Source organism: Cyrtonyx montezumae, unplaced genomic scaffold, assembly GCF_038088225.1.
Source record: "Cyrtonyx montezumae isolate F1298 unplaced genomic scaffold, pur_monq_1.0 scaffold_23, whole genome shotgun sequence".
NCBI lineage: Eukaryota > Metazoa > Chordata > Aves > Galliformes > Odontophoridae > Cyrtonyx > Cyrtonyx montezumae.
The window spans coordinates 12,026,904-12,044,386 of NW_027071970.1; the positions used below are offsets into that span (position 1 = coordinate 12,026,904).

The 17,483-nt window shown below is 49.4% G+C and overlaps 1 protein-coding gene across 1 annotated transcript; it reads left to right on the forward strand.

Annotated features, from left to right (window-relative positions):
- Positions 1–5,476: 5,476 nt before the first annotated feature.
- Positions 5,477–6,305, forward strand: CLDN5 (claudin 5). Its single transcript, XM_065738693.1, has one exon. It carries the CDS (start codon positions 5,548–5,550, stop codon positions 6,196–6,198), a length of 651 nt encoding a protein of 216 aa, XP_065594765.1. The 5' UTR covers positions 5,477–5,547; the 3' UTR covers positions 6,199–6,305.
- The last annotated feature ends 11,178 nt before the right edge of the window (positions 6,306–17,483 follow it).

Below are 17,483 nucleotides of genomic sequence, written 5' to 3' on the forward strand. Positions count from 1 at the left end.
TGGTGTGAACAGCAGTCACTCACTTATTCCTGTGGCTTCTGAATGAATTTTGTTCTAGTCCTTCCTCAAAAGCACAGGAGTATGAAGTTCCTGCTGTGTTCAGGTTTACATTATCTAAAGCACAGAGTCCTTCCTTGAATCCAGATCTGACTTTGTGTGCAGTGACATCTTGACGAGTTGGAAAACCTCACACATTCAGGAAAAAACAAGGAAAAAAGAAAGCATTCCAAAACATTATGCATCTTCTGTTAATCAGCAGAGAAAATGGCGTGACAGATTGTAATAAGACAAATACGACCATATAACTGAACACCTGGAGGCTGGGCTGAGTTCTGATGCAGAGAACAACCCCATGCTCCTCGGTGTAATATCTGCTGAACTGAAACTAAATGGGAGACATTCTGCTTGGACAAAATAAAAGGGTTTCTTTCAGTTACAACATCTCTTCTAGCTCTGTTTCCTTTCAGTTGTGTCTGCTCCTCACGTGGCAGAATATTTGGGGTTTACATCAGTGAGTGATGGCTGCAGGGGCCGTGTGTCACAGTTTGCTCACGGAGACGTTGCCGTGTCGGGGAGACTGCCTGAACAGTCCCTGTCCCCCAGAAATGAAATTGCTCAAATCCTGATTCAACAACTTATTCCGAACAAAGGCACAAACCCTTTTCCTTTCATGAGATTTAAGTCTGTGTTTATACTCAGAATAACTGCTTGTTGAAGCTGTTTGGCTGTGGGAGCACAGATGGGACGGGCTGCTCTAACACCACACACATCCCCACTCCTACCCGTGGTTCTGTGGGTGCTCTGCACTGCAGTCACACAGCGTGAAGCTCCTGGGAGCTGGTCTCACTTCTAAGGCCCTCTGAAGTGCCCAGCTCAGAGCTGGAGCTCTGGTTGTGAATGAGCACTAAGCTGGTGTCTGGATGCACCACTTGCTGACACGAGCTGATTTGAAAGTTATTTAGTAGCCTAGGACACAATCTGTGACAAATAAATCATATCTATTTTCCCTTGCTTCAAAACAGAGAAACGTGTTTAGTGATAGGAAGCCTGCATTTGAGTTACAGCACACTCAGAGCACTCGGACTGTCACTCCCCTGCTGCCAAGCACACAAGCATACCTCCACGAGACACAAAGTATGGACAAAAAGCAGCAGCATTTCATCTAACTGTTTCCTCAGAAATAAGAAACACTTCCCATCCTTTACTGACAACAGCCATCCTTTGAAGTGCTCCAGAAACATCTGAGGGATGGGGATGTTTCATTTGATGATGGCTTCATCTCCTTATCTATTTTTCCAAATGGCAGAGGTGTGACACCAAGGCGTGCTGGCACTAAGCTGTACCGAAGTGATATTTCTAAGTAAAGATGAACATTTAGTACAGTGTGTTTCCCATCACTGACCCTGAAGAGATCTCCGAGGTCACATTTTTATTAATTACATTCAACATCTGCAATGTATATTCAAACAATGACATTTGTCCTTGCTGACGCTGCTCTTTACCAAAAGGCATCGGATGTGATTTCCCAACAATGACATGGGAAAGAGATTGGTCTGTGGAGTCCTGGTTACCACAATCTGTGGAAGGAGGCTAATGCTGGGAGAGGACAAAATTAAACTGCAGTTCTCCCAGTAGGAAACACGACATAGAATGGATTCTTGGCCATTAAACAATGTATATTTCCTATAGTTCCTTCCCCCTGCCCGTCCAAGCATAAGTGAGAGCCGTCCACAGCGTAAATGAGACGTGCTGGAACCAGCAAGGCTGAGGGATACAAGCAGTTCTCTGCTGATTGGGATGGGCTGTTCAGATACTGACTGAGCAAAGAGACATTGGAAGCTTTGAGAAAGGGATCTTCACCGTCCATTGTACTGACGGCCCTGAAAGCCAACGAACCCGGAGCTGCAGTGGAACTGGCTTCTGGTGACAGTTATGCACAATTAATTTCCTCATTATGGAGGAAGGCTCAGAGCACTGCCTCGTTCTTGATGTAGTGTGCTGGCCAGCCAGAATTCCCAGCTCCTGGAGCCCTCACAGTGCATGCAGGCAATCCATAAGAGAAAGCCCAGGGAGGGCACGCATGTAAAGTACAGGGACTAACATAGGGCCAGGGTGACTTGGTTTAGAAAGCAAAATACAGCAGCAAGGACATGAAGGCTGGAAGCAGATCTGTAACCTCTTTCATCTGTTTTCGCAGCAACATTTATTCGTTTTCTTCCTTTCTTCCAGATGAGCTGTGTCACATTACCACTCAGGGTGAAGAGTAGCATGGGCATCCGTTTCTCCACCCCGAAGGGCAGCAGCAGCACTTGCACTAAAAACATTGCTGGTGCCACTTTGTTAGCACCACTCATGCTGCATTCCGGGTCCCTCCTGCAAAATGCTGGTGCAGAGTTTAGATCAGTTTCTCTTTGCTCAGATCACCTCACAAAGGGAGTGGCAATTCCGTCTTGTTTCCAAAATAAAGGAAGCTGAGGTAAATGTGATGGGGAAATCGTGTACTTCCATTCTGTGATCAGCCCATCATTTGACCAGGACTCATCCTTCCATGTCAACCTCCTGATGTGTCACGCTGGCCTGAAGACGTGCGGGCACTGCTGCTGCACGGGGGCTCCATGGAGGTCCACCTCTCTGCACTTCAAAGGGTAATTCAGGAAGGAGTAATCTCGACTAATAAAGAACAACTTAATTGACAATTCCACCATGGTAAGTCTGCTTGCATTTGTTTCAGCCCACTAGAAGAGAAAAACACACGAAATCAGTGTGTAATAGGATTCCTGATTCTTCACTTCTGCTTCTGTCTTGGATCCAAAAGCTCTGGTAAGCTGTCTTGAGATCAATGAACTCCAAACTCATCTTTTGACTCATTGCCTATCACATCCACACAAACAATACCATGTTTGTGCCCAAGCTTGACACCAAATGGCATTTTCTTGTCTTCCAGTTGCTCAACATTTTAGGAGCAGAAGCAAACTATATTTCAGGTCCCAAAAGGCAAATCTGAACACCACCAGTGGAAAGCTTTGGGGCTGAGCAAAGCCCTGGCCACGCTGAAGGGCTGCACAGAGCAGCTCCTCTGTGTCGTGGGCCATGCATCAGGACAAGCAGTGCTGGAGCCCGAGCCCCCCTAGCAGCCCTCCTGGTTACCCTGTGCCTGGTGTTTGTCCTGATTAGGTCAGGAAAAGCATGAAAACACAATCACCTCCAATCCCAGAGCCCCTCTGGCTATGGTATGGTTTCTGTGCGATTGTTCTCCGTTTGAATACCACTTCCTCCCATTTTCACAGCTGCAAAGCCCCCCGTGCACCCCCCAGGATGATTTAATAGTACATAGCTGGAACAGGAATGGATGCAATTGGTCATTAACCAACTGGTAATTGGTTAATGAGTTACTTTGCTTTGAGAATATCGTGTCTTTGAATGGAGATGAATACAGACTTCACTAACATGGATTCCAGTCACAAGTAATGATTCATTTACTTAATATCCCAGAACACCACGCTGACTTGTGTTCACCTCTAAGAAATGAGAACCATTTTGGGGAGCTTAAATTCGTTCCCAATGCTGTGACATTAACGCCATCAGAAGCCACATGTGCTGATGCTGATGGGGCCCTGACCCCCCGCAGCTGTGTCCTCCAAGTCACCTGCAGGAGGACCCCGAGCAGCGAGCGCTGGGAAGCCGTGCGGTGAGATCTCACTTTCAGCATTAGGGGCGAATTAAAAACAGAGTGGGCTGGGTAAAAGGCAGTACCTGGGTGAGAGAAGGAAACAAACACAAGAATGGAAATGCCTCTTTAGAAATGTTGCTTTGCTCTGTGATTGTTAAGCATGTGTTGCCCCAGAGAAGCAATGGCTTCAGCGACGTGGAGGAAGGGGCTGCAGGGGACAGCACAGCACGGTGGGCTGAGGGCTGCAGAGGGGAAGGGGGCCGTGCACTGCTGCCCTTCCCAGCACACAGCCCTGGCAGCCGTGCTGCCCCCCCCCCACCGCCCCCCGCCCGGCACAGACCTCACAGACATCTATCAGAGGAAACTGCACTTCTGTGCTCTGGGCAAGTGGCAAGGGTGGGGCTTTCCTGTGCTTACAGGCTAGGGTAACTGCCATTTCTTCCCCCCTTTTTTAATTGTTCTTCCGTGGTTTCTACATAATTTATCACTATAAATACGGACGTCCTTCGGTTCCAGCCCACGTTTTGGGGTCCTTCCAGCTCCCCTCGGAGATATCTGTGTCCCCGCGGTTCTTCCGCTCAGTCCCCTCTCCCTGACACCAGGGACCCTCCTGACCTGCTGCAGGCAGCCCGAGCCACACACCCACTGGGATGCACAGCCTTACATTATTGAACTAAACCGTATGTGTCTCATGTACAGCTGGAAGAGGAGATAACTCCCCTGATCTCCATGTACCAGGCTGCCTCTGCTCGGAAGACGTTTCCCATGCTAGAAATGCTGTCAGCTCCTCAGTAGACGCTCGATGTCAGGCTGCTGCTGCCACGGATCACCACCACACATCGTGATGCTCCACAAAGCTGACGATGCTTTGATTCATTCCTTCGGTGTCTGTGGCTGCGTTCTCCTTCCTGCTGGAGCAACAGTAAGTTGCAAGGCCACCTCCCACGGGCCGTGAGCTGACTGCTGCCCGGCTGCTCCCATGCAGAGGTTCCTCAGCAGGGCTGCCAGGATGCAGGCAGGGCTCTGCTCGGCACTAACCCATCGCCCACCACCTCAGCTGCGGATGCACGTGATCCCTTTAACTTCTGTCCTATCGATGTGTGGTGTAATGATGCAGAAATGCTCTTTTTGATGCTTAGCTTGTTGACACACTGAAGATTCAAAATGTACTCGAGCATTCAAACAGTAAAGCCAAGTTTGAAATCTGTTTGGCAGTATATCTAAACAGGATGCCCTGCTCTTGGCTTCATTATCCAAGCCAGTCTCCTGACTGCTGCAACCAATGCCGGTGGTCCTTGCTGAAAGCAAGAGCACTGGTACAGGCAGATGATGTGCAAACTTGATTACGTACAATTCTTTGTCTCCTGGTGGCTCCCGGTGGTGCTGGCTTGCTCTTTTCCCTGTCACAACGCCCAGGATACGTGTGCTGGCTGCTCAGCCTGGCCCGAATGGATCGGTTCGGCTCTGATAATTGTGCCGCCGTGTGCCCCGACGAGAGCCCACGCACACGTTTAGCAGTGGGCTCCATCGGTAAATAGGGAATACAGAAATAACGGCGCTAAGAGGAAGAAATCCGACCGGTCCAAACCCGTCAGGTTTTCCCTGCGAGCTCCGCCGGGAGCGCGGGGCGGGCCGGGCCGGGCAGCGCTCCCCACGCCGGACCGGGATCACCCGGAGCGGATCATCCCGGGCGGGGGGACCGCCCAGTGGCCGTTCCGAGCCCCCCCTCCGCGGGAAGGGCCGGGCCGGGAGCGGGGCGGGCGGTGGGAGGGGCAGGGCGGCTCATATAGCGCGATGTGCCCGGCGCCGGACGAGCGGAGCCGCCGTCGTTTCCCCGCGGGCTTCGGAAGAGCGGCGGCAGCGGCGGCAGCGGCGGCATGGCTTCGGCGGCCGTGGAGATCCTGGGGCTGGGACTGGGCATCCTGGGCTGGGTGGGGGTGATCCTGGCCTGCGGGCTGCCCATGTGGCAGGTGTCGGCCTTCATCGACGTGAACATCGTGGTGGCGCAGACCATCTGGGAGGGGCTGTGGATGAACTGCGTGGTGCAGAGCACGGGGCAGATGCAGTGCAAGGTGTACGACTCCATCCTGGCGCTGCGGCCCGAGGTGCAGGCGGGCCGGGCGCTCACGGTCATCGTGGCTCTGCTGGGGCTCGTGGCGCTCATGGTGACCGTGGTGGGCGCGCAGTGCACCAACTGCATCCGGCCCGGCAAGATGAAGTCCCGCATCGTGATCGCCGGAGGAACCATCTACATCCTCTGCGGGGTCCTGGTCCTCATCCCGCTCTGCTGGTTCGCCAACATCGTCATCAGCGATTTCTACGACCCCTCCGTGCCGCCGTCCCAGAAGCGGGAGATGGGGGCCGCGCTGTACATCGGTTGGGCGGCCACGGCTCTGCTGCTCTTCGGGGGCTGCCTCATCTGCTGCTGCTCCTGCTCGCAGCGCGACGAGACCTCCTTCCCCGTCAAGTACTCGGCGCCGCGGCGGCCGACCTCCAACGGCGAGTACGACAAGAAGAACTACGTGTGAGCGGGGCCGCCCGCGGCCGTGCGGGGACACGGACGGACGGGAGCGACCGCGCTGAGCTCGGCCCAGGGGCACCGCGGCTCTCCCCGGCCCGGACCCGCCCTCCCCCGGCCCCGCAGCGGCCGCAGCCCCGGGCGGAGCGCGGTCCCTCGGCCCCGGCACAGCCCGAGCATCGCTGCCCGTCCCGCGGCTCCGGAGCCGCTGCTGCCTCTGTGCCGTCGTGCGTGCCCCGTCGGGCAGGAGGAGCTTCCCTTCTTCGTTCTCTCTCCTGAAAACCTGCAGCTGTGCGACTCCCGCCGCGGCTTTAACTGGTTAAGGGTTTTCCTTTTGTTCCTCTTTGCGGGCAGCTAAACTCGGGGTCCTATCTGAAAGACGGCTCTGACCGCGGTCCTTAATCACGCAGGTAAATAACTGCTCGGAGGAAGGCGCGTGATTTCGTTCCGTCGTTTTGGGCCCGCGAAGGAGCGCAGTGCTCTGTGTTTCTTTGGGACTCGTGGAAGTGATTTCAGATAGCTGCTGTTGCTTATCAGAGAACAAACCCGATTATTCCAGGTTCTCCATCACTTCTTCATCAGCTTCTGTTCTTGTACTTGAATACAAACTCATTGCAGGTCGCCAGAAACGGGAGGGCTGGCTGCAGAGATGTGGGAGATCTTCGTGCCCCGGCTCCAGCAGGGCAGAGCTCTGTGCCTCTCAAATGTTCTTCAGGACACTGGAAACAGAACTCCCTCGCTCGTGATGCTTGGGCCATGGGAGGCCTTCATGGCCTTCTTGCTGAGCGCTTCTGTGGTGTGATGCAGCCTCGTGCAACGAGCTGTGAGCCCAGCCCAGCACTGCTCTGCACCGACTCTTCCAGGTCCTGACGCTGCTCAGACACACAGATCTGACCGTGGCCGGGGGTTGGGATGGATTTACAGCAGCCACGTTCCTGCTTTGCTTAGCAGACATTGAGCCCAGCAGTGCCAATGCTTACACGGATCTGAAAGAGGGACTGAAGCCCCCCAAACACTGATGTGGAATGCTGAGCACAAAACGTGCCCTCATAAAGATAAGAGCTTTCATTTTTAAGCACATGCATCGCAGGCTCTCGGCCGCCCCGACACCGCGGAGCGGAGCACTGTGTCTGGGTGGTTTTGTTCCACCGTCAGCTGCAGTTCTTATACAGTTTGCATTTAAATAAAACCTAAGATGTTGTTATATGGGATACGTAGCTTTGGTACAAGAATGAAATATTCCATGTTTCATCACTGCGACTTTTTAGAACAGTATAACCTTGTAAACTGTCAGCGTATTTAAATGCATGTTATTTTGCAAGAGATGTACCGAAGTTGGCTGTGATGGTTTGGTGCCTTTGTTTCATGGTTTATTTGTATTTTCAGTGCTACTGTCCAACTGTTCCCGGGCCCCAGCCCTGCCTGCAGCCACGTTACACCACCACTCAGCCCTCTGTGCCGGGGGGGGTGGGGGCAGCAAAGCGTGCACCTCCAAATGGGGTTTTTCTTAGCAAGCCAAAGTTCTTGATGGCTTCGTGGCGTGGCAGGGCTGGGTCCACTGAAAACCAAGCTCACAGGGTAGTGCCCAACGACGCCCACTCAAAGGCATAATCGCATTTGATCCGATCCTTCCGTATACTCAGAGCATCACTTCACAAGAAAAACAACAACCAACCACCCACGTCAACACCGCTGCCCCTGGCAATGGCTTCGGGTTCTTCTGCTCTGATTTGTTTGCTGAGGGCAGAGATCTGGCCCTGAAGCTTGAGGACTGAGAGCACGCAGGAGCAGGCCTGAACCTCATCCCAATGGAAATAGACATCTATGGCACTTGTTTTCATTTGTATTTATAATTTCACATAAAAATAAAAACATCCAAACCAATCCCTGAACGGAGTTGCTCTTTCTGAAAGGTGGGGGATGGTTCGGGCTCAGAGGTGGGGAGCGGGGTCGGTGTCCACAGGGCAGACCCCCCCTCGGCTGCTGGGCTGAGCGGGACGGTCCCTCGTGCTGCAGTCAGCAGCAGAGCCCTCCAGCGGGGCCTGAGACAAAAGAGCAAGCGGCGGCAGTTGGCCTTGTGATGTGAGCACATCGGGAGGTGGACCGAGTCCCAGCTGCTTCGAGAACAGCTCTAAGCACGAAGCTCTTTAAGCTTTCAATTCCTACACGTTCAAAATAGAAGGGGGAAAAAAAAGCCCGCTGCTGCTTGGATCAGTCCCAGCCTGACCTGATACCCTAAATCCTTTCTGCCATCCGTTTCTGTTCAGTGCATTCAAGCTGGGGAAAAAAACGTTCTCGTAGTTGCATCAGAGCAGAACCTGTGAAAAGATGTCTGTAAAAGAAATCTGCAGAGGCTGATTGCTGCTGGGGGACCTTGCCAAATTACCCGGCTGCTGGGGAGGCCTTTCAACGTTTCATAGATTTCTGGGGCAAGATTGTTATGCTTTCCTGAACTGTTGCTTTAAAAATGAAGAAAAGGAATCTTCAAAGACTTCATTTTGCAGCATTCTCGCCAGCTTGGTTGAGATTAACAAAAGCTCCTTGCCACTCTCCTGTGCTGTGCACACGCTGTGCTGAAGGGCTGTGCCCTCGTCCTGCTGGGAGGAACATGGCACAGTTACGAATTTGGAAGTGAGCTCAGTTCATGGCCTGCAGATCTGGTTAGATCCTGTCTGTGTGCAGAGGGGAAATGCACCAGGCAGAGGGAAAAGGAAGCTCCATCAGTCATGTTTGCTGCAGGATGTTTAAGGAAACGTTTCCTTTTCCTGCACAGAGATGTTTGTTGGGCATCTGCTCTTTGGAACAGGAATGAACCATTTTACTCTCGAGCAAGAAGCCACCATAGCTCCATTTGTGGGTCTATTCCTCAGGCCAGTACCAAATGAGGTATTTACTCGTATTCCTTGGCCATCTTTTAAACCACAAAAGCAAATAAATATTCTCTTAAACCACCTTTCCTCAAACTGGGGCCAATCTGTATGTCTGTACTGCCACACGAGAGCCCTGCCCTGCAGAAGCTGTGTGCCACGAGTGTCACATCCCTGCAGGGGTTCAGCAATGGATCCAGAGCGGGCTCACATCGCATCCTTTGTCGTTGCTTTGTGTACTAAAAAAGAAAATAACGAAGCACGTGCCTGAGGATTTGCTTTTGTAAATCTGCTTTGTAACACACAGCAAATATTTCTGCTGCGTTAGATCAGCCAGAAGATCACAGCTGAGTCCTCAAATCCCACACTGCGTTCGTGTTACCCGAACACTAACTGCGCAGGAAAACGTCCGGACAGCAGAGCCTGGAGCAGCTCTCAGCTGCATTTCAGGAGTGACAACGTTCTGCTGTTCTGATCAGAGCTGTTACATCTGTGTGTGTGCCTCTGCTGCTTCTTGTTGGTTCATTGCAGGAAGGAGCTGTCTGTCTACAAAACCCTTTCTTTTTCCTGCCACGGACTTCAGTTACAAGAAAAGGACAATTTCAGCCACTGTGTCATTAATAAAACCTCCCATGGCAACAGCAAAGGCTTCACAGTTGCTTGGTTACACGAGCCGTGCTTCACCTTTTCTTTTTCTTACCCACAAACTGAGACGTTCTGCCATGAATCAGTGTAACAGCATCTTTTGTCAGTGGCATTTTCGGATTTTGTTTACAGCTTGAAGCTTCCCCTCCTTCCAGGGCTCAGCACGTAGCTTCAGCTCACACCGTGGCACAGGGAGTGACAAGCAGCACGGCTCCCCGGGAAGCACGCGTGTAACATCCAGGGCATCTGCCCAAGGCTTGTGCCAATCTTCTCATCACATTTGATTCCAGTTGCACCTCAGGCACTCTGACACTGTCCTGAAGTGTGGCTTCTGGAAGTGGCAGAAATGCACTTTACTCCATGACCAGCAGAGCTGCCAACATGAAACTGCAACCTGATAACGTTACCATAGGAGGGCAAACTAAGAGAACACCTCCAACACCTAGGGCAGGAGGGTACAAAAAGACTTCAGCTAGCTAGAAAACCAGGCAGAAAACAAATAAATCTGCATCCCTCACTCCTATCTCCTTGGAGCAGTTTGAATGGCAAAGGCCATTCGTGGAGCAGAGGTCTGGCAGCAGCTGGCTGCACACCCACAGCAGTCACAAGACATTCCCAGAGCCCAGCTCAGGTGGACTCACACTGCTCTCTGTCTCTCTGGGACAAAACGTGTCTGGTTTAGACAAGCCTGAAGTGCCTCAGTGCTATCATGGATAGCAACAGAGGTGGATCCATCCCTGTAGCACCAAGTCCAGGGAGGAGCTCTTCTGGTGGGCTCTCCAGGCTGCACCAGGCAGGCTGCACCAGGCAGGCTGCACCAGGCAGGCTGCACCAGGCAGGATGCCTGCATGCTGCAGGGAGGTGCTCTGGTATACACAAACAGAACAGATGAGTCAAGCCAGCACATGTTTATTTACAGTGGAGGACAAAAGTAAATGTTTGCCTGTAAAACCCAGCTATTTTAAACAAAAGATAACTCTCAAAAACGATTCTGATCACACAGGATCACAACTAGGCAGGTTTTGAATGTCTCCAGAGAAGGAGACTCCGCATCCCCTCTGGCAACCTGTTCAGCACTCCATACCCTCACAGTATGGAGCTTTTACCATATTCAGGTGAACTCCCTGTGTTTCAGCTTGTAGCTTCTCCGGGTGCTGAGCATCACCATGATATCTTGTTCCTACAGCTTCAGCCAACCAGGTGAGCTGATAGAGGTCTGGATGTCATCGATCTGTCACATCCCAGGCACTCCAGCAATTAAACTATACATAAACACCCATCAACTTTGTTCTTATCCTCAAGCCCTCCAACTCCGATCAATTCCACACTGCTACTTGGGCACAAGGGCTCACTCTGGAAAGAAAAATATTCACTCTTGGACAAGAGCACCCATGAGATCTCAAAGCAGTGTGATTTGGTTTCAATATCGCTTCACATGTTTGAAGGAACAAGCAGAAAAACAACAATCCCAACTCTTATCAGCTCTAACAAGTGCCTAGCACGGCAGAATTCTTGTTCTTTGTGTATTTTTAGATTACCCTTCCAGTTGGACTGTTCTGTCCTTACTGCATATCTTTTGTTAGAACTGGGATATCTGCTGCAGCAGCCTGGATAACCTTTAGCCTGAGCTACAAAACCTTCTACAGTTTCCAATTATAACAGCAATCTTTCATTCTATAACACAAATAAACCGAAGTATTATCTCAACACAGAAGACTCACATGAATACCCAATGACTGCTGTGTGATTTCACCGCTTTTTTCCTCTATCATTTCCTCCTATTATTTCACTGGCGATGGCTGCCAAGATCCAGGCACTGTAACACATCTCACTGTTTGTTTCTGAAATGGTTTACATCTACGTTATTTTTGTTATGCTGCTGGCATTTAACCACAAACAAGACAGAAGGTTTTAAAGCTCTGCATCTACCCGCAGTTCCGTTACATTCTTGGACCCCCCAATTATTTTTCTCCTGGTTTTCTTGTCTTACCCAACTGAGCAGCTCTACTTGTCCCTCTAAACACTGATTTCTGATAACTCCGGAGCAAAGGCGGAGTGGGGGGAGGCAAAATAGCAGACTTCTCTCCCCAGAATAGCTGCCCAAGTCTGAGCCATGCCACAGAATGGAGAGGAGAGCTTCAGTTTTAGCATCTGTTGCTGCACAGGACTTTGCAGTACAAAGGGAAAGGATAAACCGCACTCCTGAACCAAAACAACTCAGCCCCGTCCAGGTCTGCAGGGACTCTCTGATGTCAGCACTATCTTGCTGCACCATACAGTGGCACGAGCAGGCAGGACGCAGAGGATTTAAACTGCCATCAAACTTTGACCTTGCTAATGAGTCTGAAGCAAACAAAGGGTCTTAACTCAGATGAGAGAAGAGAAAAAGATACTGAAAGTGCTTCAGTGAGCAAAGGTGGGGTAAGATGCTACCACACATGGGTACCAGACTGAGGGAAACTTCCCCCAGAGGTGTCACTGGGAAGATGGACAGCTCGTGCTGATGAGCAGTGAACAGAAATAAGAAGGGAAACAAATGAACGTATCCAGGGCAGGCAGACAAAGTTAGAGCTCAGCTTAAAACGTAGGACTAAAACCAGTCTGTTTCAGAAGCCAAAAATTCAGAGGGTAAAATAGGGAGATGTTCTGACTTTAACAATTAGACTAAAAAATAGCAGGAATAGTTCTGTGCAGGACATTGTCTTAGGTGCACCTCAGCAACACACACATTTTCTGCTCTGAAAACAGAAGAATGTCATTAATTAGTGATTGGACATTGGATTAAAAAGCCAGCACAAGTTGCTGTATGTAGATTGCAGTTGACACTCTTGATACTGCTCACTTAATTATTCACCTAATATAATCACTGAACAATTTATTATTGCTAATTGATCTGCAACGTTAACATCCTTTGGGATCTCCCTTTTCATTTGAATCAGAAGCACTTTAACATCCACACTGCTGATAGGAGAAGGTGAGGCGAGGAGAAAATGAAAACAGTTTGAAATTTAATGAAATAAAAGACCACAAAAATGTGCTGAATAACAAAAAAATGAGAGGTCATCACATTTTTTTTTCCTAAGGGCTGTAATCGGGGGAGGGGGAGGAGGAGAGGCAGCCTGTATGTAATTTCTGGCAAGTCAGTGCAGTACTCTTGGAGCCACGTACAGTACTGTTGTCTTTGAAAGGTTCAGACAAGAAATCTTCTCTAAAAAGGAAACGGTTGCTGGTCATTTGGAGACAGCAGATGCACACGTTGAGGATCATCAGAATGGGACTTTGGCCAAGAGCGTGGACAACATTTACATCTACCAGCAAGAAGTCTCCATAGAGAAGCACTGAGTCAAAGGAGTGTAGCAGATAACATGAAAAGAAAGACAAGTGATGAACACACAGCGCTGGCATCAGCTTCTGGTTCCAAAAACGGACCTTCCTTCCAAGCAGATCTTTCTCCTGCAGCCATCTGTGCAAAGACACCAGGACTGTAATGCTGGGTGCAGGGCCCCTGAGCAGCTGCGCGTCTCGTCCCCCCTTTTGTTGCTGGCGTTCAGTGGGACGTGCTCCTGGATCCTGTTCCCCCCCTCATTCACAGCAGACCCTTCCACTCAGCATTCCTAATAGCGCCACGGAGCGCTGCGGTGCCAGGAAATGCCTGGCTGTATTCACTGCTAAATCAAGAAGGAGTCATGCTGGTAATTCAGGGAACACCTCATCAGAAGAAAAAAGGCAATTGCTGCTGAGCTATTGTTTTCCATTTCATTACACACACTCAAAAGAGTTCTGGTGACCACCCAGTGGGTGCCCCGAAACACGGATTTCAAGGCACCTTCCTGAGCTAGAAAGGCAAGCCGGATTTACTGCTCGCCCTCCATTGTTCCTCAGACTTTTCCTGTTAGTCTTCATTTTCTATTTTGGAATTTCACCCTGTCATTTTCAGTCTTTTTCAGGTTCTCTTCTCAGTTTTTATGCAACAGTTGGAAAGTTTCCCTTTGACACTGTGCTGCGCTCAGAGAGCCCGCTGAAGGACATCCCACAATAGGAGCCAGCAGGACCGAGGCAGAGTTCAGCAGCTTTAGCAAGGACAAAGTCTCTCCCAGAGGATGCGTTCATTACGTTACTGTCCCATCCACACAGCTCCTCTGCAAGGGGAACCAGCTGAAACTGTACTCTTCCCCCATCTCAGATCATGAGGCAGCACACACTGGATGTGCAAAGCAGGTAACTGCTCACTGCCATGCACGAGCTCGTGCTGCTTCTGTGGGGGTGGACAAACCACGACAAAACAAAGCCTCAATTCCTGCCTGGAGGGAGATTGAGACTGCTAGGAGGAAGAGTGGAGGCCCTCCTGACAGCTGTGGAAAGCAGAATTGAGCCCTAACTGAATTTCTAATTCATAACTCTGGGGAGGGGAGCACAGTGGGGTACCATGAAGGCCACCTCACACCTCAGCACAGTCAACAGCAGCATGTGCTGGTGCTGATGTTCTGCACACACAGAACACATCCTTTCAAAGACCAAGGATTATATCCTTTACCATCTCTTTCGAGCTTTGTCCTGCAAGATACCCTGGCTGTAATGCTGTCACCTCTTCACAGGTGGCCTCTTTCTGACAACTGGAGTAGCAGACACAAAAAAGCAGTATGTTAAGCACTGAGTTTCTTGCTATCATCCTTCACAGCAAATGAGCTGAAAATATCCACCACGTGGGTAAACATCAGAAGGTAACTCACTGATTCCTAATGACAATAATACAACTTCGTGCTCACTAAACCAGCTGAGACACTGTTTCAAAAACACAGATAAATCACTTTGTTCTGTTAAAACATAAAGTAAATCCTGTTTATTCCCCTTTCCTGAAATATTTACCAGCTTCATTCGCCTAAAAGAGATTTTCCAAAGGCACAAAAGGGAGTTGTGCCCCCCTCTCCATCTGCATTCATTCTAATCTGCATCAGTTTGAAAATGAACCTCTTTGGAAGCAGAATTGCTCCTCCCAGCTCTGCCATGTGTACCACACTACACAGATATTCTGCAATCCAGCAATCCCTTAGAAGAACGACAGCTTTCATTTAGGCAGCTCACCCACAGCAAATAGTTTTCATGAGACAGCATAACCTGACAGATGTCTTCTGCAGTCCCAGTACGCAAATCCTGAATTGCAGTGGTGATCACAGTGGCATTTAGGAGCACCATTTCACGTGCCTGTTCCTTACAGGGCAGCGATCTAGCTAGACTTTCAGATCACACAAGAGAGAATCAGTGATGGCATGCTTATTTCAGGAGCCCCTCAGTGACTTCCAGCAAATAAAAACACAAAGAGCTGAATGTCCCTGTGAATTCTTTCCAATCCAATGGCAGGTGCCTCCGATTTTCCACTGACATGCTGCAAATGAATGATTAAATGAAAGTAAATTCCACTGAGCCAAGCAGTGGAAAGAGACACCGGCACCACAAGGACTGAAAAAACAGACATGCTGCATCAATGAGAAGAGTGCTCTACCCAGTTAAAAAGACAGCACCTCTTCCTGCAATGGGACGAGAGCTTTTTTTCAAGGACCAGGAAGGTATTAGTTCAATTAAAACTGTTTTTGAAAAGAAAACAGAATATCACAGTACCTCATTATCTAACACAGGTGACCGAGTTAGCATCGAGGAATGCTCAGAGAAATCACCTCCAGTTCTTAAGTCACAAAGCTTTGACTTGGGGGGAAACCCACATTCCCAGGACAGTTGTGATGTTGTGCATGACTGAGTAGAAGATCTCTTGCCTACTTGGAACATGCTCAATCTTTGACTTGCTAATTCTGCCACCTTTAAAAAGGAAAAAGAAAACAAAACTCAAATGCTTTTAGAGAATGAGAATAGTTTGAAATTAGAGCTCACATCATTTTCTTTCCCTAGTGAGTGTTCTGTAATCTCCTGCTAAGGAAGTTTGTGACTCAGACACTCGTGGCACTGTACAGGTGGCACTGTACTTAGAGCTCCACCCCGGGCAGCACTTTTTCCTTAGTCCTTGAATCCAATCCAAAGGGAACTTTCAGTACCACCTTGAAGCCAACAATGGCACACGAGAGCCAAGAGAGACTTTAATTTTCCCATTTAAAGAAGCAAACACTGCCAGCCTAGCAGTCAGGACAGAGGCACTGCTGTTACAGCAGCTACATCCACTAAACCATCAGGTAGGTGAACAGTACAGTAGCAGTTAAAAGGGCAAGGAGCACGTGAAGAACTCAGACAGGAAGAGAGGAGCGACAGCATCACTGTACTCCTGATAAGCCCTGTGCACCTGGACCTCAGATACTGCCTGCACTTTTCCTTCTGTCTGTCTGAAAATTACTTAGAGCAGTGTGACAGCAATCAGGATGCCAGAACAGCTGCAGCAAAAGGAAAAAATAGGCTGTCATTATTCAAGCCTGGGAAGAGAGAACTGTGGGGAGCACAGAAGAGGTCTATGAAATGATGACTGCACAGAGGAAACAGGCCAAGACTGTGAAGCATCAAAACAGCCAACAATTGGCAAGGCTGCAGGTCTGCTCCCTACACAGCATCACACAGGATGAAACCTGACAAGGATTGCAGATAACTGCTGACAGGTACCACATACACAGAAACCACACCTGGACCAGGACGTCCTTGAGAAGGAGGGCTGTGGGAACACTTGTGTTCGTACCCGGAAGGAAGCATCCTGCTATTTCTTTGTTCCCTAGCATCTGCTTCTGGCATTGGGTCAAAACTCTGATTAAGAGTCCTTCTGGTCTCCCCCTGTGGCTGCATTTATGTTTAAGGCAGTATAAACCCAGTACTTCATTCATTCAAGGAAGCTGCAGTACCTGTTCATTTTTTTCTTAAGAGCAGTACAGAGATGAGTTAATTTGCACCATTACACAGCCTTAATTTGATAAGAGACTGCTAACTCCCTGTGGTTCTTGGGGAGGGGGATACACTGCATCTCCAACCAAACGAGCTCCTTACTGTGCAGTCTCAGCACGTTTCATTTCCTTGAAGCACCAAGCTTTCTAAGGGACAATTTTGTTTCCTTCTTACTTCTGTCATTCTCTAAAATAAAGTAGGAGCAACAGAAATAATCTGAAGCATTGATTTTCACAGCAAACACACCGGGGGAAAAAGAGTTACTGCAGCTCAGATGTAATCCTTGGGGAATGTCTCTGTTTGCATTCAGACGTGGAATGCCACCACACATCTAAAGAGGCTAAGCTGATTTCTTAGTGCCTTAACTATTTCTTTTAAAATGACGTGTCATGAACCACATTTTCTATTTGGGAAATAAATCAAATGCATAATAATCTCTTCATGAAGAGATGTTAAGAATTCTTGGCATGGAAACTCCGTCCAACACTGAACTGTTAGAAGTGAGCACTGAAGCAGCCCACAGCACGACAGAGCTGCTCGAGCCTGTGGATGCAGGGGGCAGAGTTTGGACCTTCCTCTACAATCCTCCAAGTAAATTGTACCAACATTCATTTACAAATCCTGTAGCATAGGACGAGCTGTGTAGGTGTGTCTGGCACTACTCTGCGGATCCTAAAACGCTGACATGCAAAACAAACCAAGCTGACAGGGAATGAAGCAGAACACACAAAGCTCCAGAGAGAGATAGGGGAATACGACAGCAAATGAAACTGGTAAGGTAAGAGGAAGGGATTCACACTGAACTGCTATTGGTGGGGGGAAACAAAGAAACAGCAACAGCAGAGCCTCAAATAAGGAAACAGCAGTAATAATTCGCCAAGATTCCCCTCAGCCACAGCACTGTGCCACACAT

Coding starts and splice junctions, on each gene's coding strand:
- CLDN5 (XM_065738693.1), top strand. CDS start 5,548: ATGGCTTCGGCGGCCGTGGAGATCCTGGGGCTGGGACTGGGCATCCTG.